General features: G+C 37.5%; 1 protein-coding gene across 13 annotated transcripts in view; it reads left to right on the top strand.

The window, feature by feature from the left end:
• Positions 1 to 27091, top strand: part of RGS7 (regulator of G protein signaling 7) — a 467979-nt gene that overhangs the window by 335181 nt on the left and 105707 nt on the right. For 11 of the 13 annotated variants that reach the window (XM_081485629.1, XM_081485632.1, XM_081485636.1 and 8 more), the window contains one exon: positions 24 to 74. The exons of the other annotated variants lie outside the window; for them this stretch is intronic. In XM_081485629.1, the coding sequence (XP_081341755.1) occupies positions 24 to 74 (51 nt within the window). The remainder of the gene's footprint in view (positions 1 to 23; positions 75 to 27091) is intronic. 13 annotated transcript variants of the gene reach the window in all.

Genomic DNA, 27091 nt, shown 5'->3' with positions numbered 1-27091 from the left:
GTTTTCTTTTTTTCTTATTCTAGGGTCAGATATCGTTCAATGGTTAATAAAGAACTTAACCATAGAAGATCCAGGTAAATAAATCATTTTCCCATAGAATTATTTTCTTTGTGGTTTTAAGAAATATGTTTTCTCAGGGCTAACATGACAAACAAACTTGGCAAGCAAACCTGAAAAATTATATTTAACTATATTTTTCACATATATACAGATTTTATGGTAATCAATGTATATTTAACTAAAAACTATAGTATATTTAACTATATTTAATTCAGTTTACTTCAATTTTTTCAATATGTAATGTCCTGTTTTATAATATTTAACTCAAGTAGTTGGTGACTTAGAATGGATGAGCATTATACATGTCCATAAATAATTATACACATAACTTATAGCAAGTGATTATGAGATAATGAGATTTCTCTTATGAAAACACACAGAACTAAATCTCGTTAATTTTCCCTTAACTCTGTTTTTTTGTGTGAGGTTTGAAAACAATTTTATTTGTAATTCCAACTTCTTTTTATGATGCCTACATTTTGTTTTTAATGGTCTTATTGCAGTCATGGACTCATTCATTGTGGTAGACATTTTGTGTATTCTGCAACACAAAACCAACATGCAGAGTTTGAAAACAGTTTCTACGAGCACTCTTCTTCATTGCCTAGAACATATTCCTAATTATGAGGAATTTAATGAATTTTAAAAAGTGTCATGTAAGAAGAGCCTTCATGTGCCACAAATTTTTCACATCCCTGAAATTAAAATGAGATGTATTTTGTGTAGAGAAGATGCATTGAACTTCCTAAGGCCCCATGGTGTTTTTCTGTTTTACTACTAGTTGCATGAGAATAATTCTGCTGTTCTCCTACCATTCTGAAGTGTGGTATTCTTTGAGTTCTCCAAGGTCCTTTCTGCATGGGCGCACCATTTATTCTTTACAGTATAAGCCTTCTGATTTTTCAGGTCTCTATTGGGAAACAAGAAACAGGTGGTCTGTGCTCTTAAATAAAGGTAGTAACCTTTTGTTTGTTTTTCCCCCCATTGCTTGAAATAGTATTCTGTCATATCGATTAACTTTTGCTGTGTAACAAACTACCCTAAAACGTAGTGGCTTAGAATAAACAGCTATTTTATGATTCTGTGGATTGGCTGGTCACATCTTCTGGCCAGTTTCCTTGGTTGATTCCTGCTGGACTTTCTTATGGACTGTAGCCAGCTGGTGGCTGGATGATCTAGGATTTCTGACATATTTGGTGCTCAGTAGGCTGTCAGCCAGGTACATCTCATCCTCTCATCCTTCAGCCTGCTAGCAATGGCTTTCTACCAGGGTATTTTCAGGGTTCCACGTGCAACACAGGCTTCTGCTTGTGTCACATTTTCTCTTGTTTCATCTGCCAAGGCAAGCACCATGGCCAGGAACAGAACCAGTGTAGGAAGGTACTATCCAAAAACATGGATGCAGAAGGGTGCAAGCAAATTGGGACAATTACTAAAAAATCTTCCACATCTATATTTATTCTGCCTTTCAGATCTGCCCTCCTATGATATGTCCTACTAGCGTTTGGTTTGGAGTTACAAAATCTACCCTCCAGCACCTGTTCATCTTTTCTTAGTAAATATGCTTTGTGTCCAATATCATATCATACTAATTGTAGATGAGATTTTGAATGAATTTATCAAAAGATAAAGCTTCAGTGAATTTTCCATCCTTCACGAAATAATTGACAAACCATCAATAACTCCTTGCTCATCTGTGATCCTTGCTGCCTCTCACTGGAAGGGTCACTCTTACCAAACTCTTGAAATGATACTGACCAAGGTGAGTAATACCTCAGACTAATGAGTAGTGAAGATTTGACATGAGTCTCAACTATGACTTCTGGAAATCAAAGAGCATTAAACATGTATATGTTCCCTAAGTGGCACCCTAATCGCTCTACTTTTCTCCTTCAATCAGCCCATGCTTCTTGAGATCCCAGTATTCCTTGAGAGGCATCCTGGAACAGTAGGTGGGTCATGGGCTTTGCTGACATATTTGAGCTTGAATCTCTATATATACTATCAATGGGGCATTGGGCAAGTTACTTAATTTCTCTGTTTTTACTTTTTTTCTTCTTTTCAGTAAGATGATTTTAGTACAGTGTTTTTTGAAGCTCAAATGAGTCAACATGCAAGTGTGCCAAAATCCTGATTTTATTTTTAAATAGGCCAGATTCTTTTAAAACCCTGAACATTTGCAGGCACATTTAACTAAATTGAATTCTCTAAAAATGTATGCAATTTTTATATTAGCCTCCAAAAACACAACCTGTTCCATGAAACCTTTTATTTATCATTCAGCTCCCATTGGCTTTCCTTTACCATGAATATTTTCCAAGCATATTTACATTTGGTGTCCACCTTTTGTATTTTATTTTACATGTTGGTCTTATTGCTTCAGTCAAATCTCAAACATAATGGCAGAGAATGTACATCCTGTCCAGTCATTGACTGAAGTGCCAAGATCAATCAGTTCTCAATTGTCACTTGATTTTTTTTTTTAACTAATGGGAATCCACGGAAGTGATATCGAATTTATGATAACTACTGATTTAGTTTGTAATCTCCTAAATGGAAGAGGAGAAGTGAGGAGGAAGAAATTTCAAATGAACTTTTCTTCATCTAAACCAAACCCAATGTAAAAGAAATGGTTTAAAATGCACACAGAAGATTAAGATGAAGGATAAATGTAGATTTATCCAGGATAAAAACTTATTTTTGAACAGTTGCAATTTTTTTCTTTAAAAGTACCTATTGTAAAAAAAAAAAAAGTGAAAATTGAGATTCGTACAAAATTGAGATTCATCTGGATGTTTTATCAAACTGAATTGACTGTCTTATCTGAATTAATTGAATCAATCTATTGTGTTCATCATTATAGAGTCTGTCATCTGCCCCTAAGTCCTGCCACAAGTCCTCTGGAGAGAGTGATCTAAATTCTAGTAACAATAAAACTCTGTTACATATGGCCTTTGTAGTCCATGGATTTGGTTAGCTTGCCAGTGAGATGAGTATGTTTCAGATTTGAGAAAGTATAGAATATCTCTGTTTTTAGTTTTTAAAACAATTTTAAAACATAGTTTTTAAATAGATCACTTTGTCTGAATACCACAAAAATATCATGAAGTAGCCATACAGACATAGTTATTTTACATTTGGAGAATCAACTGAGAGGAAACTATGAATGTCCCAAATCTGACAAAAACCCATTTAAATGCATAGAAACTTTTCTCCAGTCTCTACCCTGTGTGTATGCTCCTTTTTGCACAATTATTTCAGACCTAAATCGTGCTTTTCTTTAAATGATTGGCAGCCATGGGAGGTGCAGAGATCTACCTAATAAGATGTTTCAGTATCTGTTGGAATAAAGTACTTGATTTTCTGGGATTTGTTGTTGTATTTACCTATTACATCCTGGGTATACCTTTTGTCAGAGCTATTTCCTATATATCTCAATTCATATGTAACATAGGCAAAATAGAAGATCTTTTCTGTATACTCTTGTTTCAAACAATAGTCTTACTTGGATAGTGGAAAATAGAAGCATTTAAAACACTCTGGACCTATAAAAATACATATTTGTCCAGCTGACAAGTTATCATGTCAATATGAAATAAATTAAAGTGACCCCTTTATTATTGTTTCAATGCTAAAGAACCATTATAAGAAAATATTCTGTGTTTCTAAGGCATAATTTTTAATTCTGATGATAATATTCAAGAAATCATAGACTGGAGCCATCACATACACACTTCTAACAAGACTGATTAGTTTAACATCATTCAGAGTGATAGGTATTACCCAAGCATGGGTAAATGGGTAAATTTATGGGTAAATGGGTAAAAGCATGGGTAAATTTGCATCCTGCAAATTTGCATTTTCTGTTACAAGTGATGCTTAAAGAAAACACTAATAAATTCCTCATATTCTTTGAGTACTTGCTTCTAACCCATGTCCCTTCTCCTGCAGCCAGAGTTTCATAATTATATACATTATAGCCCATCAGGCTCCTCTGTCCATGGAATTCTCCAGGCAAGAACACTGGAGTGGGTAGCCATTCCCTTCTCCAGGGGATCTTCCTGACCCAGGAATCGAACCCAGGTCTCCTGCAGGCAGATTCTATACCATCTGAGCCACCAGGGAAGCTCAGTTATGTACACAGGGAATACTACATGTTGTTCTAATTATTTTCATGTGACATGAGCAAGAACCATAGTTTCCATTATGCATTCATTTTAGTGTCTTATCAGCTTTTCTTTTTTTTTCATGTACTCCACTGGAACCCCAGGTTTAAAAATACTTAAATATTTAAAATACAAATATGGTATTAATATCTTTATATTGAATATAATCAGGAACCTCTCTTTTGGTGGGCTTTGCCCCCTTGGGAATGCTTTAGCATGGCAGAAAGTAAAAAGTCTGCAAATGTTTACACTATGGTATCTTCCAGTCAAAATAATCAACACCAGCAAGTCAAATCTACCGTACTGGCATCAACTCCTTCATTTAACTTGTATCCTAGCCACATGTCCTTATCTTCCTCTCCCCCATTTATCTGTATTTTGCATTTGCATTTAAATACCATATTTCATAATGAAACAAGTAAGTGCTAGTGTCATTTTATTAGTATCATCATGCAGTTCAGTTCAGTTCAGTTCAGTCGCTCAGTCATGTCTGACTCTCTGCGACCCCATGAATTGCAGCACGCCAGGCCTCTCTGTCCATCACCAACTCCCAGAGTCTACCCAAACCCATGTTCATTGAGTCGGTGATGCCATCCAACCATCTCATCCTCTGTCGTCCCCTTCTCCTCCCGCCCCCAATCCTACCCAGCATTAGGGTCTTTTCCAATGAGTCAACCCTTCGCATGAGGTGCCCAAAGTATTGGAGCTTCAGCTTCAACATCAGACCTTCCAATGAACACCCAGGATTGATCTCTTTTAGGATGGATTGATTGGATCTCCTTGCAGTCCAAGGGACTCTCAAGAGTCTTCTCCAACACCACAGTTCAAAAGCATCAATTCTGCGGCGCTCAGCTTTCTTCACCGTCCAACTCTCACATCCATACATGACCACTGGAAAAACCATAGCCTTGACTAGACGGACTTTTGTTGGCAAAGTAATGTCTCTGCTTTTAAACATGCTATCTAGGTTGGCCATAACCTTCCTTCCAAGGAGTAAGCATCTTTTAATTTCATGGCTGCAATCACCATCAGCAGTGATTCTGGAGCCCAAAAAAGTAAAGTCTGACACTGTTTCCACTGTTTCCCCATCTATTTCCCATGGAGTGATGGGACCAGATGCCATGATCTTAGTTTTCTGAACGTTGAGCTTTAAGCCAACTTTTTCACTCTCCTCCTTCACCTTCATCAAGAGGCTCTTTAGTTCTTCTTCACTTTCTGCCATAAGGGTGGTGTCATCCGCATATCTGAGGTTATTGATATTTCTCCCGGCAATCTTGATTCCAGCTTGTGTTTCTTCCAGCCCAGCGTTTCTCATGATGTACTCTGCATATAAATTAAATAAGCAGGGTGACAATATACAGCCTTGACGGACTCCTTTTCCTATTTGGAACCAGTCTGTTGTTCCATGTCCAGTTCTAACTGTTGCTTCCTGACCTGCATACAGGTTTCTCAAGAGACAGGTCAGATGGTCTGGTATTCCCATCTCTTTCAGAATTTTCCACAGTTTATTGTGATCCACACAGTCAAAGGCTTTGGCATAGTCAATAAAGCAGAAATAGATGTTTTTCTGGAACTCTCTTGCTTTTTCGATGATCCAGCGGATATTGGCAATTTGATCTCTGGTTCCTCTGCCTTTTCTAAAACCAGCTTGAACATCTGGAAGTTCACGGTTCACATATTGCTGAAGCCTGGCTTGGAGAATTTTGAGCATTACTTTACTAGCATGTGAGATGAGTGCAATTGTGCGGTAGTTTGAGCATTCTTTGGCATTGCCTTTCTTTGGGATTGGAACGAAACTGCCCTTTTCCAGTCCTGTGGCCACTGCTGAGTTTTCCAAATTTGCTGGCATATTGAGTGTAGCACTTTCACAGCATCACCTTTGAGGATTTGAAATAGCTCAACTGGAATTCCATCACCTCCACTAGCTTTGTTCGTAGTGATGCTTTCTAAGGCCCACTTGACTTCACATTCCAGGATGTCTGGCTCTAGGTGAGTGATCACACCATCGTGATTATCTGGGTCGTGAAGATCTTTTTTGTATAGTTCTTCTGTGTATTCTTGCCACCTCTTCTTAATATCTTCTGCTTCTGTTAGGTCCATACCATTTCTGTCCTTTATCGAGCCTATCTTTGCATGAAATGTTCCCTTGGTATCTCTGAGTTTCTTGAAGAGATCTCTAGTCTTTCCCAATCTGTTGTTTTCCTCTATTTGTTTGCACTGATCACTGAGGAAGGCTTTCTTATCTCTCCTTGCTATTCTTTGGAACTCTGCATTCAGATGAGAATATCTTTCCTTTTCTCCTTTGCTTTTCGCTTCTCTTCTCTTCCCAGCTATCTGTAAGGCCTCCTCAGACAGCCATTTTGCTTTTTACTCTACATAATTAAAACTCAAAGCCCAGAATGTACTGAAAAATCTTCAGAAGTCCATAAATCAAAGTTTCGATGGCCAGAATAGACGCTGTAACTGCCAGCAGGTCTGCCATGGTTTACCCATGAGCAAGTCATCTTTCCTGCTGATAGAGGCTTTTTCTGGTTTTGGCTTCTGACTGTCTTCATCTCCCACATCAATTACTATATTGCAATAACAGAAAATAATTATAATACATTAACATTAATTAATTGGATGTCCCCAGGTACCATGCTGTATGTTTTCTTCCTATTTAAATCATATGAGTAGGAAGGAGACATAAAAATTCACATGTACTGAATACCAACTATGTGCCTAGTACCTGTTGAAGACTTGGTATACAGTTGACCCTTAAACAACACAGCTTTGAACTACATAGGTCCACTTATTAGTAGATTTTTTCAATAGTAAATACTGCAGTACTATGAAATCTGAAGTTTTGAATCTGAGGATGTGGAACCCTCGGTAGGGAGGATTGACTGTAAAATTATACCTATATTTTCAATTGTGTGGTGGATCAGTGCCCCAAACCTCCACACTGTTCAAGTGTCAACAGTATGTTATTCAATTTCAAAGAAAAACAGAGAAACTTCATAGAGTAGGTGGTAGACCAGAAAACTAAGTATCTGATGATGGAACTACTAATCTCTAACAAATACATTGAGTTGCCATCATGTTTGATACATGAGCTGTGAACCCCTGCTCCACATCTCAGCTCTGTTCTGAGTCTCAGGAACCTCACCTGTAAAGTGAAATGATATTCTTTGTCTGGATCTGAAAGTGTTCATTTTTTTTATATCAAATGTATCTGGATAAATTTTTCCAGATAAAAAAAATGAACAGCAGGTGCTCTCCGGCAATGCTAGTTTTAGTTTTTACTAGCTAGCAGCATGCATCTATAACTGGCTAGCAGCCCCAGAGTTTGGTAACCTCCCTCAAGTTTATCTGATTGTCTGATTTTTTTATATTTTACTTATAGTTGCCAACTGTTAAGGAATATACTAAAAGCAGCTGGGAATATGATTAGAATTGCAGTCCTTTTTGTTTGTAAAACTAGAATAAGCATAATGATAGCCTTGTTCAGTGTACTTTTAACTAGGTGATTAACTCCCCTTAGGAACATTTTCTATCTCCTCGCAGAGCTCGATATTTCTATCATTTCTACTAGAAAAACCAGAAATATGGATTACTCCACAGATCAAACTGCCCTGTGACATTGTCTAAATTCTTTTAGGATCTGGTTGACCTGATTGCTGTCTTCTTCTTTTTAGATCTTCGCTTTATTTTTTATTAATCTTTTTTTGTACACATATTCCTTTTCTAAGCCAACTTGAATATTTTTTATTTTGGAGAAGAAATGGGGCATGTACCACTTTTTAAAAAAGGAAAGGAAGGAAAATAGAAAGTAGAAAGGAAAGATAGAAAAAATTAGAAAGAAGAAAAGAAAAATAAAAAGGATTGGTAAAGCTAATAAGGCTAGAGCATAAGATATCATTGAAAATATACCTATTCATCAAAGTAGACTGCTCAGAAAAAGAAGGGAAATGTAAATAATTATATCTTATCCAGAGGAAACTATTGACATTTGTATAAGAGCTATCTAAAAAGTCAGGCCTCTTTGTTTTTTATTAAATATAACATAGTATTTTTTTATTAATTTATTTATTTTAGTTGGAGGCTAATTACTTTACAATATTGTAGTGGTTTTTGCCATACATTGACATGAATCAGCCATGGGTTTACATGTGTCCCCCAACCTGAACCCTCCTCCCACCTCCCTCCCCATCCCATCCCTCTGGGTCATCCCACTGCACCAGCCCTGAGCACTTGTCTCATGCATTGAACCCGGACTGGCGTTCTGTTTCACATATGATAATATACATGTTTCAATGCTATTCTCTCAGATCATCCCACCCTCACCTTCTCCCACAGAGTTCATAAGACTGTTCTATGCATCTGTGTCTCTTTTTCTGTCTCTCATATAGGGTTATCATTACCATCTTTCAAATTCCATATATATGTGTTAGTATACTGTATTGGTGTTTTTCTTTCTGGCTTACTTCATTCTGTATAATGGGCTCCAGTTTCATCCACCTCATTAGAACTGATTCAAATGTATTCTTTTTAATGGCTGAGTAATATTCCATTGTGTATATGTACCACAGCTTCCTTATCCATTTGTCTGCTGATGGACATCTCAGTTGCTTCCATGTCCTGACTATTATAAACATAGTATTTTTTATCTCCTAGCTGGAGAATAAATTAGGTTATTTTCCCCTTTGTATTTGAGTTGAGGGCTTTGCTACTTGCTTTGTTTTATATCATAATTGTGAAGCTTTTCTTTTTATTACCACTAAGAATGATCAGAAATGATAGCTACAATAGTACAGAAAACATGAGAAGTGCAGATAGAAGCTTTGTAACCTAAATATGGTCCTACTATGGAATGAATATACTGGTCTGTTCAGCTATCATTTGATCACAAACCATGCACAAAGATTACTGCTCTCAAAGTAAAAAAAAAAAAAAAAAAAATTACCCTTTTTAAATAATGTCTGAGAAATTCAATGTAACATATAATATGATTTTTAATTTTGAAAATTACCCTGTAAATAAGGAACTCTTGCATCTAATAAAACTAAAATGCTTTAAAGAACTTTGCAGTTATATTAAAATTTAAGTGATTGGACCTTTTGAATTATCCAGAATTCCTCCTTCCTAATACCTGGGCACTGAGGCCCATTTGAATACATACCATAGAATTCTGATTAACTCCATTTCACCTGAGGCACACACTCAGAATATGGTTTGTGTTATTTTTCTATAAATAACTGCTCTTATGATTTAATCTAAATATTTGGAAAGAGAACTTCTAGGTGTCACTAACACTTTGATCCTGTTGAATGTCCCAAAGAGAGTGTCAGGTTTCTGACTCTGGGGAATTACTTGTCTATTTCAGCAAACCTGATGTTTGATTCTTCCTTTGCTGAGGTTCATCCTTGAAAACATATGTGGTTTGTGTAATTGGGAGCTTCTGTAAGCGGTGATAAACATATCACTTCTTTAATCTGTTTCTGGCTGTTTGACCAGTGAAGACTTCAGTTCAGTTCAGTTCAGTTCAGTCACTCAGTTGTGTCCAATTCTTTGCGACCCCATGGACTGCAGCACACCAGGCCTCAGTTTCCATCACCAACTCCCATATTTTACTCAAACTCATGTCCATTGAGTCGGTGATGCCATCCAACCATCTCATCCTCTTTTGTCCCCTTCTACTCTTGCCTTCAATCTTTCCCAGCATCAGGGTCATTTCAAATGAGTCAATTCTTCGCGTCAAGTGGCCAAAGTGTGGGGAGTTTCAGCTTCAGCATCAGTCCTTCCAAAGAATGTTCAGGACTGATTTCCTTTAGGATTGATTGGTTGGATCTCTTTACAGTCCAAGGGACTCTCAAGAGTCTTCTCCAACACCACAGTTCAAAAGCATCAATTCTTCAGCACTCAGATTACTTTATATTCCAACTCTTACATCGATACATGACTACTGGAAAAACTATAGCCTTGACTAGATGGACATTTGTTGGCACAGCAGTGTCTTTGCTTTTTAATATGCTGTCTAAGTTGGTCATAACTTTTCTTGCAAGGAGCAAGTGTCTTTCAATTTCATGGCAGCAGTCACCATCTGCAGTAATTCTGCCAAAATAAAGTCTGTCACGGTTTCCATTGTTTCCCCATCTATTTGTCATGAAGTGATGGGACTGGATACCATGATCTTAGTTTTCTGAATGTTGAGCTTTAAGCCAACTGTTTCACTCTCCTCTTTCACTTTCATCAAGAGGCTCATTACTTCTTCTTCACCTTCTGCCATAAGGGTGGTGTCATATGCATATCTGAGGTTATTGATATTTCTCTCAGCAATCTTAATTCCAGCTTGTGCTTCATCCACCCAGCGTTTCTCATAATGTACTCTGCATATAAGTTAAATAAGCAGGATGACAATATACAGCCTTGACATACTCCTTTTCCTATTTGGAACCAGTCTGTTGTTCCATGTCCAGTTCTAACTGTTACTTCCTGACCTGCATACATATTTCTCAGGAGGCAGGTAATGTGGTCTGGTATTCCTATCTCTTTAAGAATTTTTCACAGTTTGTTGTGATTGAAACAGTCAAAGGCTTTAGCATAGTCAATAAAGCAGAAACAAATGTTTCTCTGGAACTCTCTTGCTTTTTCTATGATCCATCAGATGTTGGCAATTTGATCTCTTGTTTCTCTACCTTTTATAAATCCAGCTTAAATATCTGGAAGTTCACGGTTCATGTACTATTGAAGCCTGATTTGGAGAATTTTGAGAATTATTTACTAGCATGTGAGATAAGTGCAACTGTGTGGTACTTTGAGCAATCTTTGGCAATGCCTTTCTTTGGGATTGGAATGATAACTGACTTTTTTCCAGTCCTGTGGCCACTGCTGACTTTTCCAAATTTGCTGGCATATCGAGTGCAGCAGTTTCACATCATCATCTTGCAGGATTTGAAGTAGCTCAACTGGAATTCCATAACCACCACTAGCGTTTTTTGTAGTGATGCTTCCTAAGGCCCACTTGACTTCACATTCCAAGATGTCTGGCTCTAGGTGAGTGATCACACCATCATGATTATCTGAGTTGTGAAGATGTTTTTTGTACAGTTCGTCTATCTATTCTTGCCACCTCTTCTTAATATCTTCTGCTTCTGTTAGGTCCATACCGTTTTTGTCCTTAATTGTGCCTATCTTTGCATGAAATGTTCCCTTGGTATCTCTAATTTTCTTGAAGAGATCTCTAGTCTTTTCCGTTCTATTGTTTTCTTCTATTTCTTTGCATTGATCTCTGAGGAAGGCTTTCTTATCTCTCCTTGCTATTCTTTGGAACTCTCAATTGAAATGGGTATATCTTTCCTTTTCTCCTTTGCCTTTCACTTCTCTTCTTTTCACAGCTATTTTTAAGGCCTCGTCAGACAACTATTTTGCCTTTTTGCGTTTCTTTTTCTTGGTGATGGTCTTTATCCCTGCCTCCTGTACAGTGTCATGAACCTCCATCCATAGTTCTTCAGGCACTCTGTCTATTAAATCTAATCCCTTGAATCCATTTCTCACTTCTATTGTATAATCATAAGGGATTTGATTTAGGTCATACCTGAATGGCCTAGTGGTTTTCCCTACTTTGTTCAATTAAAGTCTGAATTTTGCAAAAAGGAGTTCATGATCTGATCCACAGTCAGCTCCCATTCTTGTTTTTGCTGACTGTATAGAGCTTCTCCATCTTTGGCTGCTGAGAATATAATCAATCTGATTTTGCTATTGACCATCTGGTGATGTCCATGTGTAGTCTTCTCTTGTGTTATTGGGAGAAAGCATTTGCTATGACCCTTCATTAAATGATCTGCCAGGTTTTCCTTAGGTATTTCCTCAAGTGTACCTTGTGCTCTGCTTGGTTGGTGGTTCAATATATCTTTTGGGAGGATAGATGTCAGATGTCACATGTAGTACTTTAGTTGTATATATTTTTCCTAAAATATTCTGAACTATTAAAAAGCAATATAAATCTACCATAAGTAATTTAGGAAATGTGAAAAAAATATAAAGAGGAGAATAAAAAGTTCTCATAAAAAGCAATCAGGTAATCACCACTAAAATTCTGGCACATTTTTTTTTTCAGTCTTTTTTGATGGCCTAAGTTCTTTCTGACTTTTTTTTTTTACTGGAATTTGTCTGACTCAGCATCTTTCCCTCCTCATGTATGGGCGTTTTCTTGGGCCACTCAGGAGCCAGTATCTCATGTCCCTTTGCCCCCATCAGTTTGTGAGGCCCACATCCTTGCCATAGCTTCAGTTTTCCTTATAAAGTTGCCATTCCACAAACTTTAAATGATACAATAGACAAATTAGATTTAATTGATATTTACAGGAGTTTCCACCCCAAAACAATCAATTTTACCTTTTTCTCAAGTGCACATGGAACTTTCTCCAGGATAGATCACATCCTGGACCATAAATCTAGCCTTGGTAAATTCAAAAAAATTGAAATCATCCCAGCCATCTTCTCTGACCACAATGCAGTAAGATTAGACCTCAATTACAGGAAAAAAACTATTAAAAGTTCCAACATATGGAGGCTAAACAACACGCTTCTGAATAACCAACAAATCACAGAAGAAATCAAAAAAGAAATAAAATTATGCATAGAAACGAATGAAAATGAAAACACAACAACCCAAAACCTATGGGACACTGTAAAAGCAATACTAAGGGGAAGGTTCATAGCAATACAGGCGTACCTCAAGAAACAAGAAAAAAATCAAATAAATCAACTAACTCTACACCTAAAGCAACTAGAGAAGGAAGAAATGAAGAACCCCAGGGTCAGTAGAAGGAAAGAAATCTTAAAAATTAGGGCAGAAATAAATGCAAAAGAAACAAAAGAGACCATAGCAAAAATCAACAAAACTAAAAGCTGGTTTTTCGAGAAGATAAACAAAATTGACAAGCCATTAGCCAGACTCATCAAGAAGCAAAGGGAGAAGAATCAGATCAACAAAATTAGAAATGAAAATGGAGAGATCACAACAGACTCCACAGAAATACAAAGGATCATAAGAGACTACTACCAACAGCTATATGCCAATAAAATGGACAACTTGGAAGAAATGGACAAATTCTTAGAAAAGTATAACTTTCCAAAACTGAACCAGGAAGAAATAGAAGATCTTAACAGACCCATCACAAGCATGGAAATCGAAACTGTAATCAGAAATCTTCCAGCAAACAAAAGCCCAGGACCAGACGGCTTCACAGCGGAATTCTACCAAAAATTTAGAGAAGAGCTAACACCTATCCTACTCAAACTCTTCCAGAAAATTGCAGAAGATGGTAAACTTCCAAACTCATTCTATGAGGCCACCATCACCCTAATTCCAAAACCAGACAAAGATGTCACAAAAAAGGAAAACTACAGGCCAATATCACTGATGAACATAGATGCAAAAATCCTTAATAAAATTCTAGCAAACAGAATCCAACATCATATTAAAAAGATCATACATCGTGACCAAGTGGGCTTTATCCCAGGAATGCAAGGTTTTTTTAACATCCGCAAATCAATCAATGTAATACACCACATTAACAAATTGAAAGAAAAAAACCATATGGTTATCTCAATAGATGCAGAAAAAGCCTTTGACAAAATTCAGCATCCATTTATGATAAAAACCCTCCAGAAAGCAGGAATAGAAGGAACATATCTCAACATAATAAAAGCTATATATGACAAACCCACAGCAAACATTATCCTCAATGGTGAAAAATTGAAAGCATTTCCCCTAAAGTCAGGAACAAGGCAAGGATGCCCACTTTCACCACTACTATTCAACATAGTTTTGGAAGTTTTGGCCACAGCAATCAGAGCTGAAAAAGAAATAAAAGGAATACAGATAGGAAAAGAAGAATTAAAACTCTCACTATTTGCAGATGACATGATCCTCTACATAGAAAACCCTAAAGACTCTACTAGAAAATTACTAGAGTTGATCAATGAATATAGTAAAGTTGCAGGATATAAAATTAACACACAGAAATCCCTTGCATTCCTATACTCCAATATTGAGAAAACAGAAAGAGAAATTAAGGAAACAATACCATTCACCATTGCATCAAAAAGAATAAAATACTTAGGAATATATCTACCTAAAGAAACAAAAGACTTATATATAGAAAACTATAAAACACTGATGAAAGAAATCAAAGAGGACACAAACAGATGGAGAAATATACCGTGTTCATGGATTGGAAGAATTAATATAGTGAAAATGAGTATACTACCCAAAGCAATCTATAGATTCAATGCAATCCCTATCAAGCTACCAATGGTATTTTTCACAGAACTAGAACAAATCATCTCACAATTTGTATGGAAATATAAGAAACCTCGAATAGCCAAAGCAATCTTGAGGAAGAAGAATGGAACTGGAGGAATCAACCTGCCTGACTTCAGGCTCTACTACAAAGCCACAGTCATCAAGACAGTATGGTACTGGCACAAAGATAGAAATATAGATCAATGGAACAAAATAGAAAGCCCAGAGATAAACCCACGCACATATGGACACCTTATCTTCGACAAAGGAGGCAAGAATATACAATGGAGAAAAGACAATCTCTTTAACAAGTGGTGCTGGGAAAACTGGTCAACCACTTGTAAAAGAATGAAACTAGAACACTTCCTAACACCGTACACAAAAATAAACTCAAAATGGATTAAAGATCTAAACGTAAGACCAGAAACAATAAAACTCCTAGAGGAAAACATAGGCAAAACACTCTCCGACATAAATCACAGCAGGATCCTCCATGTCCCACCTCCCAGAATATTGGAAATAAAAGCAAAAATAAACAAATGGGACCTAATTAAAATTAAAAGCTTTTGCACAACAAAGGAAACTATAAACAAGGTGAAAAGACAGCCTTCAGAATGGGAGAAAATAATAGCAAATGAAGCAACAGACAAACAATTAATCTCAAAAATATACAAGCAACTTCTGCAGCTGAATTCCCGAAAAATAAACGACCCAATCAAAAAATGGGCCAAAGAACTAAACAGACATTTCTCCAAAGAAGACATACAGATGGCTAACAAACACATGAAAAGATGCTCAACATCACTCATTATTAGAGAAATGCAAATCAAAACCACAATGAGGTATCATTTCACACCAGTCAGAATGGCTGCTATCCAAAAGTCTACAAGCAATAAATGCTGGAGAGGGTGTGGAGAAAAGGGAACCCTCTTACACTGTTGGTGGGAATGCAAACTAGTACAGCCACTATGGAGAACAGTGTGGAGATTCCTTAAAAAACTGGGAATAGAACTGCCATATGACCCAGCAATCCCACTGCTGGGCATATACACCGAGGAAACCAGAATTGAAAGAGACGCGTGTACCCCAATGTTCATCGCAGCACTGTTTACAATAGCCAGGACATGGAAGCAACCTAGATGTCCATCAGCAGACGAATGGATAAGGAAGCTGTGGTACATATACACAATGGAATATTACTCAGCCATTAAAAAAAATACATTTGAATCGGTTCTACTGAGATGGATGAAACTGGAGCCCATTATACAGAGTGAAGTAAGCCAGAAAGAAAAACAACAATACAGTATACTAACACATATATATGGAATTTGAAAGATGGTAACGATAACCCTATATGCGAGACAGAATAAGAGACACAGATGCATGGAACAATTTTATGGACTCTGAGGGAGAAGGTGAGGGTGGGACGTTCTGGGAGAATAGCATTGAAACATGTATATTATCATATGTGAAACAGAACACGATTCCATGTTCGATGCATGTGACAAGGGCTCAGGGCCGGGGCAATGGGATGATCCAGAAGGATGGGATGGGGAGGGAGGTGGGTGGGGGGTCCAGGAAGGGGAACACATGTAAACCCATGGCTGATTCATGTCAATGTATGGCAAAAACTATTACAATATTGTAAAGTAATTAGCCCCCAACTAAAATAAATAAATTTATAAACCTAAAAAAAAAAAAAAAAAAAAAAGTTGCCATTCCCAGCGCAATGACCCCCTGCCCCCATTGTTTGATCCAGCTAGGGGCACCATTCCTACCTAGAAGCTATGAAGTCTGTGCTTCTTCCCAACTTCCACTTTCGCCTCTCAGACTTTAACTCTTCGCAAGATTTGTTTGAGTCTCATGGAGAGTAGTAGGAAAATACATCAACAAGTGTAGCTGCCACCCATTCATAGTCCAAATTTGTCACTGAGTCCTTTAGAAGCTGATTCCCTCTTGCCCTCCTCATGTCTAGTCACAGTGGCCAACATCCCCAGCACTGACAGTCTTCCAGGTATATTCAGGTCCAGTATCTGGGCTAAATTAGCTCCTAGTCAATGAGAAAAGGATAGAATTTGCCTTCATTCTACTCTTAGCCACAGTTTCTAAATTCTTATTGCTGAGTCTAGGATTGAGCTTTCCCAAGGACATCTAAAGACTGACCTTTGCTAAGGATATTTTTAGGATTGACCTCTTTCAAGAGCATGTTGACATAACACCACCCCTGTGGACAGAGGCCTGGGATGCCCTTCTGTTGTCACATGATGGTCTAATTTCAGGACATTTCCCGAAGTCTGAGGCAAATTTTTACTAGACTGTGAACTTTGTGAGTAGAAGGACTTTGTTTTGTTCTTTGCTCCATATCTGGCATCTTTACTGTGCTTCTCCTACATATTGGATGTTTAAATATATTTAATTTTAAACATTTTTAACAAAGAGAACATTAATATAAAAATATACTGTTTTATTTTAATATTTCACTTAACATTATATAGAGGGCATTTTCATATTTATTGCTCAAGTTCTAGATAGAGGTTTATCTCAAAGTATAAGCCCTAGATTCCAGTTACCCTACATGACACAAAGGATTTAATTGTAGAGCAAAGAATGAAATATCCTGGGCTTATCAATCCATAGGTTTCATATCATCTGTTTTTCTCTAAGTAAAGGCAAGAATAAATGTTATCCAACTGTAGGAGAGTATTCTAAATGTTCTGAAGCAGCCTAAGGAAGTTGTTTTTATTGCATGGAAATACGAGTTTTATGGGCAAGTGGTAGCTCCTGTTAGAAATACAACATGATTTACTGGTTGAAATATAGTAGCACTCTGGAAAATCCAAAGCAAAGGCATAGTAAGGACATAATGAGAGTCTCAAAAAATAATTTAAAAAAAGGCAACATAATTTGAAAGTTTACCTTTAGGCCTCAAATAATACCATATTAGGTGAAATAGCTATTTTAGGTTAAGCTTTGATTATTTTTCTGAGAACTTTTCAAAAACATATAAGGCCATTAGAAAATATCCTGAAATCCATCAGGAATTCTTTTTTTAACATGATTCAAGTCTGACCACTTGCATCCAGCTTTGAAAAGTAGCAGTTGAAGACATTTCTTTTTCCTGCAGTTTAGGAGAGAGAGTAGATCATTCTTTCTAGAGTGACACATTTATACTAGTAAGTATTATAAGATAAAATGATATTACAGGTTGGAACACACGACTACTAAACTGCTTACTCTTCTGGGACCTTTCTACTCAACTGGCGTGTAGTGAACAAGCTATGAAGGAAGGAGAATACCTTGTCTCTATATAATTGGCAAATTCCCATTGCCTCACCTTTTTACAAACCTGCACTCTTAGTTTTATTAATGTCTTCTAGCTCCCAACTAGAAGACGTCCTTTTCATCATAGGGAGCTGGAATGCAAAAGTAGGAAGTCAAGAGATACCTGGAGTAACAGGCAAGTTGACCATGGGGTACAAAATGAAGCAAGACAAAGGCTAACATTTTTGCCAAGAGAATGCACTGGTTATAGTGAATACCCCTGTCCAACAACACAAGAGACAAAGTACAAAATGAAGCAAGACAAAGGCTAACATTTTTGCCAAGAGAATGCACTGGTTATAGTGAATACCCCTGTCCAACAACACAAGAGACAACTCTACACATGGACATCACCAGATGGTCAATACTGAAATCAGATTGATTATATTCTTTGCAGCCAAAGATGGAGAAGCTCTGTACAGTCAGCAAAAAGAAGAATGGGAGCTGACTGTGGCCCAGATCATGAACTCCTTATTGCAAAATTCAGACGTAACTGAAGAAAGTAGGGAAAACCGCTAGGCCGTTCAAGTATGACCTAAGTCAAATCCCTTATGGTTACACAGTGGAAGTAACAAATAGATTGAAGGGATTAAATCTGATAGGCAGAGTGCCTGAAGAATTATCAACAGAGGTATGTAACATTGTACAGGAGGTATCAAAACCATCCCCAAGAAAAAGAAATGCAAAAAGGCAAAATGATTGTCTGAGGAGGTCTTACAAATAGCTGTGAAAAGAAGAGAAGTGAAAGGCAAAGGAGAAAAGGAAGGATACACTCATCAGAATGCAGAATTACAAAGAATAGCACAGAGAGATAAGAAAGCTTTTTAAAGTGAGCAATGCAAAGAAATAGAGGAAAACAATAGAATGGGAAAGACTAGAGATCTCTTCAAGAAATTTATAGATATCAAGGGAACATTTCATGCAAAGATGGGCTCAGTAAAGGACAGAAATGGTATGGACCTAACAGGAGCAGAAGGTATTAAGAGGTGGTAAGAATACACAGAAGAATTATACAAAACAGATCTTAATGACCTGGATAACCACAATAGTGTGATCACTCACCTAGAGGCAGACATCCTGGAGTGCGAAGTCAAGTGAGCCTTAGGAAGCTTCACTACAAACAAAGCTAGTGAAGGTGATCGAATTCCTGCTGAACTATTTCAAATCCTCCAAGATGATGCTAATAACATCCTGCACTCAATATGCCAGCAAATTTGGAAAAGTCAGCAGTGGCCACAGGACTGGAAAAGGTCAGTTTTTATTCCAATTGCAAAGAAGAGCAATGCCAAAAATGTTCAAACTACCACACAATTGAGCTCATCTCACACTGTTGCAAAGTAGTGCTCAAAGTAGTGCTCAAAGTAGTGTTCAAGCGAGGCTTCAACAGTATGTGAACTGTGAACTTTCAGATGTTCCGGCTGGATTTAGAAAAGGCAGAAGAACCAGACAGCAAATTGCCAGCATCTGTTGGATCATAGAAAAAGCTAGAGAATTTCAGAAAAGCATCTACTTTTGCTTCATTGACTACACTAAAGCCTTTGACTCTGTAGATCACAACAAACTGTGGAAAATCTTAAAGAGATGGGAAAGCAGACCACCTTACCTGCCTCCTGCGAAACCTGCATGCCAGACATGGAACAATGGACTGGTTCCAAATTGGGAAAGGAGTATGTCAAGACACCCTGCTTATTTAACTTATATGCAGAGTACATCATGCGAAATGCTGGACTGGATGAAGCACAAGCTGGAATCAAGATTGCCAGCAGAAGTATCGATAACCTCAGATGTGCAGATGACACCACCCTTATGGGAGAAGACAAAGAGAAACCAGATAGCCTCCTGATGGAAGTGAAAGAGGAGAGTGAAAAGGCTGGCTTAAAACTCACTATTCAGAAAATGAAGATCATGGCATCTGATCCCATCACTTCATGGCAAATAGGTGTGAAAACAATGGAAACAGTGACATATTTTATTTTCTTGGGCTCCAGAATCACTGTGGGTGGTAAAATTAAAAGAAGATATTAAGAGCAGGAGGAAAGAATACACAGAAGAGATAGGAATACCAGCCCTTTAATTTCACTGCAGTCCTGAAATTAAAAGATGCTTGCTCCTTGGGAAAAAAAAGCTATGACAAATCTAGACAGCCTATTAAAAAATACAGACATTACTTTGCCTGCAAAGGTCCATATAGTCAAAGCTATGGTTTCTCCAGTAGTCATGTATGGATGTGAGAACTGGACAATAAAAAAGACTGAGCACCAAAGAATTGATGCCTTCGAACTGTGGTGTTGGAGAAGACTCTTGAGAGTCCCTTGGACTGCAAGGAGATCCAACCAGTCACTGCTAAAGGAAATCAACCCTGAATATTCATTGGAAGGACTGATGCTGAAGCTGAAGCTCCAATACTTTGGCGACCTGATGCAAGGAGCCGACTCATTGGAAAAGACCTGATGCTGGAAAAGATTGAAGGCAGGAGGAGAAGGTGATGACAGAGGATGAGATGGTTGGATGGCATCAATGACTCAGTGAACATGAGTTTGAGCAAACTCCAGGAGATGGTGAAGGACAGGGAAGCTTGGAGTGCTGCAGTCCACGGGGTCACAAAGATTCGGACACAACTGAGTGACTGAACAACAAAGCTCCCAACTGGCCTCCTAAATTTAATAAATATGCCTAATTTACTAAAGGGCTTCCCTGGTAGCTCAGTGGTAAAGAATCGGCCTGCAATGCAGGATAGTGCCTGCAATGCAGCAGATGTGGGTTCAATCCCTGGGTTGGGAAGATCCCCTGGAGATGGAAATGGCAACCCACCTCCAGTATACTTGCCTGAGAAGTCCCATGGATAGAGGAGCCTGGAGGGCTATTCTCTGTGGGGTCTCAACTGTTGGACATGACTTAAAAGACTAAACCACCACCACAAGTTACTAACAAATGTGTGATGACAACCTAATAAAGATGCAATATCATAAAAAAGGAATAAATTATTGAAAGTAGGAAAGACTTCTTAATCCAGTACCTTAACTTGCCTTTCATCACATCCCCACTGTTCCACTCAGTCCTTTACAAGAAAAGTTGTTGCAAACAGTTGAACGTAAGTGTCTGGAAGCTTGGGGCCCCTCCTCAGTGGTGGTGTTGAGAGCAAGGGGGTCATGGTATCTGCTTCTCAAGCCTGTGCTCATTGTCTTCCTGTACCTTCTGCCAGTTTGGCCTTTGACTTTGCATGTTCATTCACTGTAGGGAAATCCTAGGCCCATGGCTTGCAGAAGCTGCCACCAGAAGTTAAATAAAGCTGTGCAGTTGGGAACACCTCTGTAACTAGTAACTGAAACATCTTAGCATATAATCCATCCCTGGGATATCATGTCACAGAAAATGATGTAAGCAAATTTACAGTGATGTGGACAGTTTAAAAATAAAGAATAGAATAGAAATATAGCTGTTTGCATAGATTATATCATACAAACAATGCAAAACTTTCCCATCTTAAACAGGACCTCTGTAGAATATAACCTGTAATGAGAACAGTAGAAGTGTGGGAGAGAGTTCATTGTGAAGTACAGAGGTTATTAAAGAGTTAAAAAATAAATTTATGAGAACAATAGAATAGGGCTAAAATATTTTACTGGGAGATGCAAAAGTAAAGTGGACAATTTAGTGCATGAATCTTTTCAACTCTGAAGAGTTCTGATGGTGACCAAGCTACATGTTCATGCAGCGGACACAGCCAAGCTTTATGCAGCACATGAGACAATAAGTGTATGAAAGGGGAAATTATTTAAAATTAGCAGGTTCAGGGAAGGAAAAGGGATATTCTTTTGAAGAACTCTTTAGAAATAGACTTTGTCCCTTTATCTCTGGTAGTCAGAAGGTAAATTGAGTAATGTTTTATCTCCAGTTAGAGTAAAATAACCTTTCTGTCTACTGTAAAGTAAGCAATCTGAAAACTCTGTGGTATGATGCTGTGATAAAATAATAACAAGATAAACCAGGATTTCAGACAGGACCATTCATACATTTATTAATTCCACGCATGCAAAATGCGTCCGTCCTGCAGTGGGCATGCAGTAATGATCAGTGTGTACATACAATCCCCCTCTCACCGATAAGATAGACATTGGAGAAGTCATTACACCAGCAGCATAGCAGTCAGCCTCTTCAACTCACAGATGCTCTGAATTTCCCCTAAGCGTGTCCTTCCAACAGATTCTCTGATGGAGTGCTTAATCCTGGCTCACTCTCATTGTGTTCCTCTGTTTCAGATGAAATAGTGCATGTGCTATTGAAAAATCACTCAGTGCCATGGCTGATCAATACTGGGATGTCTTGGCTTCAGATCCCAATCATGCCTTCAAGATTTCCTGGCAATTATAGATTTTAATCATGGAAAATGACTTATTCAGTGGGAGTGATTGTAACCTTCATTGTCCTAAAGTTCCCTGTCGTGTTCATTCTCAGTCCTCCTCAGCATCAGACCAGGACTTTTCAGAGAAAATAATAAACAGTAGCTTTCTCAACTTTCTAACTCTTCCTACCTCATAGAAACATAACCATACATATACTTGTTCTTACCCCCTCTTCTATCTGAGTTATACTGCCCCAGGGTTCTTGTTGCACCCTTCACATTTCTATTTTCTGTTTTAAACTACCATATATTTATTGGTTTACTCACCACAGTTCTCTCCCATCATAAACGCCATGTTGACCCATGATACACTCTACGTACTCTCCTATATCTCTCCTATTTTTACTAATTCATTTTCACTTGCTATCTCTAATTCTTCTCTCTCCAATTTCTCAATTCATGAAATCTTGCTTGTGTCCTCCACTTTGAAACTTTTATTCAGTGTGGTGAGTGATATTCTTGTTGCTAAATTCAGTGATCAACTCTCATTCCTTAATTGACATCCTTGCAGTGTTTTTCACTCTTTTCTGTATTTCATTACTCCATTCTCCAGTTTGTACCATCATTTTCTCACCCTTCAACTTAGTATCATTCCCAGATTTCTCTGCTTGTGTCAAAAACTCTCAGGGTTTTTGAGACCTAGGCATCTTTTTTTTCCCCTATTTATTGGCTCTATATAGTCCATATACTCCCTTATTTTATCCACTATTGCTGTGAATACACATATAAAATCCCTTCTGAGCCCCTGACCTATAAACCGTCCAACCGTCTAATAGAGATTTCCACTTGGATTTTTATCAGGCATCTAATGTATGCAGAAAATTAAAATTTACCTCAACATTTTGATCCCAAATCTGGGTAGACTTTTCCTCCTAAATATCTCTCAGATTTGCCCACTTATCTCCATCATCTCTGCATCTTTCCTGATTTCGTACACAGTCACATCCCACTGGGAGCTACCATTGTCTTCTAACTCATATCCCCTCTTTCCTTGTCCCATACACATATATTCATTTCAATGCATCTAAGATGATCTTTCCAAAATGAAGACCTAAGTATGTCTGTTCTAAGATTCAATAGACCCCCCCCCCCATTGTCCTCAGGATGCTGTCCAAACTTTTAAGATTGAATGTAAAACTCTTTTTGTTATAGCCCTGTTTATCATGGCATTTATTCAGATGACAACTTTTTGTGCCCACCCCCCCACTGTACTTTCTAGTCACCAAATTGATGTCTGTTAAGTGACATTATACTCCTGATTACAAGCCTTTGAATATACTGCTTTTTTGATAAAACTCCTTTTAAATTTATTTTTTATTTTTAATTGGAGGAATAGGCTGCTTTCTTTGCTTGGAACCTCCTACTTCCTTTATAGTTCCTCTTTTTCATTAGAACTTGTATTGTGTATCAGCTCCTCCAGGAAGGGTTCTTGACCTCCAAAGATTTCACTGGATGTCCATTTAATGTGTTTCCAGAACATACTGCACTTGCCTAATTGACATTTTTATCACAAAGTATGTTTGCATGACCATTTATACACCCCATATTTATCAAGGATTGGGCTGGCACTTTGTTTAGTACATTTTCCCATGTATGAGCTATATACATTTGGTAGTAAAAGCTATGAAATTAGAGGATCTTGCCAAAGAAGAAAGAATATAGAAAGAGTAAAGGAAAATGGGAGCCATTGCAAAGACAAATTTCAAAGTATCTCCTCACTGTGGTTTGGGAGGAGAAAGGGAAGAAGAGGTCAAGAGTCAGAGGGAAAAACACCAAGGTAGATAGAGTATGATGGAAGTCAAACAGGGAGTCCCTGGAAGAAATTCATCAGTAGCTTGTTGAGCAAAAAGGAGTGAGGGAATGGGTGGAACCTGTAGGAATTTTGCACTGGGAAGACATTGGTGACCCTTGGAGAGAGCAAATTTAATAAAGCTTTTGATTCAGAAGGCAGAGTAAAGGAAGCTAAGGAAGAGGTTGAGAGCAGGAAGTGAGGGACATGTGCACAATACTCTTTCAGGAAAAGTGACCTCAAAAGGAAGGGGACCAAAGGGTGATAGGGTGGTACTTTGGACAGTAGCAAAGCCAAGAACAGATTCTCTCCTTCCCTCCCCTCTTCCTTCCTTCCTTCTTGCCTCCGTCCTTCCCTCCCTTCCTCTTTCCCTCCCTTTCTTCTTTCCTTTGACTTCCCTCACCTTCCTTCTTTCCCTTCCCTTACTTCCTTCTTTCTCCTCTTCTTGCTCCTTTTTTCTCTAATAATAATGCTTTGAATATACTTATAGTACTAATGAGAAGAAAACTGAATGAGAATAAAAAGCTTGATGACTCAGCAAAGAAAGGTTTACTTGACAAAGTCTCTGAAACTGTTGAGTGAACAAAGCATTCGTATTAGTGAAGAGAATTGGATTAGGAGTACAGAATGAGACAGCCTTGGAAAGTAAGATAAATGCCCCATTTATGAAAAGAGAGATTTAGTGCAAGGATAACATTCAGTGTGTGTTTGAAAAATAGTAATTAACGGATTTCAAGTCATCCAAATCCTATATTTTCAGCGCAGTATCAGATAAATACAAGCACAGATATAGAGAAACGACCTTGATATCTGAGCTTGAGTAAAGTGCAAAGTTTTGAACAATATATTAATCAATTAACGACAGAATGTAAAATCTCAGAATTAGGATGGATAAGACTTCGAACTCTTTAAGTTTCAGAACTCTTAAAATATTTTAATTCCCTTGAAAATGTTCCTCCTTCTATAAACTGTTATCCTCAGAAAGATGCAAATTTAATACCAAATGCCCTTTGGCCCCCTTTAGGTGGACTTCATTACATACTGTACGGAATGTTACAAATTTAAAATTAGAGTATGCCAATAGATAGCATGCTACTTGTCAGATAAAATTTTCTGGAATCAACCATTTGTTTTTCATGGCTTTTTTCTTTTTCATGCACTTTCAAAATTTCTCTCAGCATTCAAATTCAAATTATAAATGTACTAAAGTATTAATGTAATAAAATTGATTCTACTATTAAACATATCTTCATTCATAACTGTACTTCATAAGTCATTCCAGTCAGACATTTTTGTAATTAGACTGAAGTTCATTGATAATAATTTTTCATGTGAGTAAAAGATATTTGCATTTTTCACCATAGTTAAGTCTCAAGCTGTGTTGTTCTTACAAAGAAAATTTTCACATCCAGTATTTGCTTTAGTTAGTTTCTTCTTAAAATGTGTTTTCAGCTGTCAGGAAATGCAGCATCACTTCCCATGGGCAAAATTAAGGGACTATGAATAGGTTAGTTTATGTCATCCATGAATGGGTAAGGTCTCAAGTTCCATGAGTTTTGTCTCAGCTATCATTAGTCTATTGAGTTTTTTATTGAATTTTTCAAGCTGAGTTCAAGATGTATGGAAGAAATATAAAGGGATCTTTTAGTCATTTTCTGTTCCAAATGTATCGAAGCATGTACTTGAATTTCAAAACATGGACTTGGGGGTTAAAATAATTTTTGCATTCACACTAGGTGTTAATTAAAAACAGGGAAGATGCCATTTGAAGTTTGTTACCCTCTATGCTGTTTTAGAAATTGAACAAATTCTCAAAACTTCTTCTGGTAATGTGTGATTTTTTAGATACAAAGTAACAAGTATAAAATTCTTACATATAAATTACATATTTTCTTCATATTCTTAGAGCAAGCATTAGATGTGCCACTTGTATCAAGACATTGTGACTCTTTTAATTTAGTCCTGCAGAGGTAATATATCACCTCCAAAAATGCAGGCTTTTAATCATGTCTGGTATCAGAGCAAAGTGGGTATATGAGTATTAAAGAAACACTCAAAAGTAAGTAATTTCTTTAGAAATTAAATTTATTTTCCTTGCTTTATTTTCAATACAAATGATATATTATTCCACTTGACATTTGTGAATTGTTTGGCCAGGAAAAAAACAAGAGTTTAACTAGAGTGCCTGTATTTCAGGATGTTAGAGAAATAATAGGAAAGACTAACACCAGAACACAATTAATTACAATAAATGACATCAGGTACTGGCGGCTCGTTGGAGGGTGAGCTTGATCCTAAAGGAATCAGAAAAGGCTTCATGAGGGAGGGCTATTTTTGAGTAGATCCAGGGAATTGCATAGAATTCTACTTGAGAGCAAGGAGGCTTTTCTGGAAATAATGGCACAGAGGAGAGAATTATCTTCTCCAGATCACTAAGTGATCCAGTTTGACTAGAAGAATGAATGTATGAATGTAGTATAAAAGCAGGGGTTGGCCATGAGTTCTGGGGAGCCACTTCCATATAGAGGAGGGATAAAAGGTGTCTTTGATCCTTACAGCAAACACAAGGTTAGAGTTTGTCCTTTGAAAGATAATGTGGAGAATATATTAGAAGGCAACCAGACTAGGAGCCCACTGGGAAGGTGACTCCTGCATATTTCATCTTTTTTTCCTTTTATTCTGTGTACTTGAAAACAATTTCAACTCTCCAACATTATTGAATACCATTCACATTGGCTGCTGTCCACACGCTCTCCCGCTTTCGGTTTCCCTTGTTGTTAATGGCTTACATTTGTATGATACATTTGTCAAAACTAATGAGCCAGTAGTGGTACATTATTAACTGAAGTCCATACTTTATTGACATTTTCTTTGTTTTTACCTAATGTCCTTTTTATGTACTACAGTCTCATCCAAGATACCATGTTACATTTAGTTTTCATGTCTTGGTGCATGCATGCGTACTCATTTGCTTCGGTCGTGTCCAACTGTTTGCAACCGTATGGACTGTAGCCTGCTAGACTTCTCTGTCCATGGGATTCTCCAGGCAAGAATACTGTAGT

The sequence above is a fragment of the Giraffa tippelskirchi genome, chromosome 5, assembly GCF_054371585.1.
Source record: "Giraffa tippelskirchi isolate mGirTip1 chromosome 5, T2T-mGirTip1v1.2.pri, whole genome shotgun sequence".
In the NCBI taxonomy this organism is placed as follows: Eukaryota; Metazoa; Chordata; class Mammalia; order Artiodactyla; family Giraffidae; genus Giraffa; species Giraffa tippelskirchi.
Note: the sequence above shows the minus strand (reverse complement) of the source record. Positions and strands in the feature narration are given on the sequence as shown.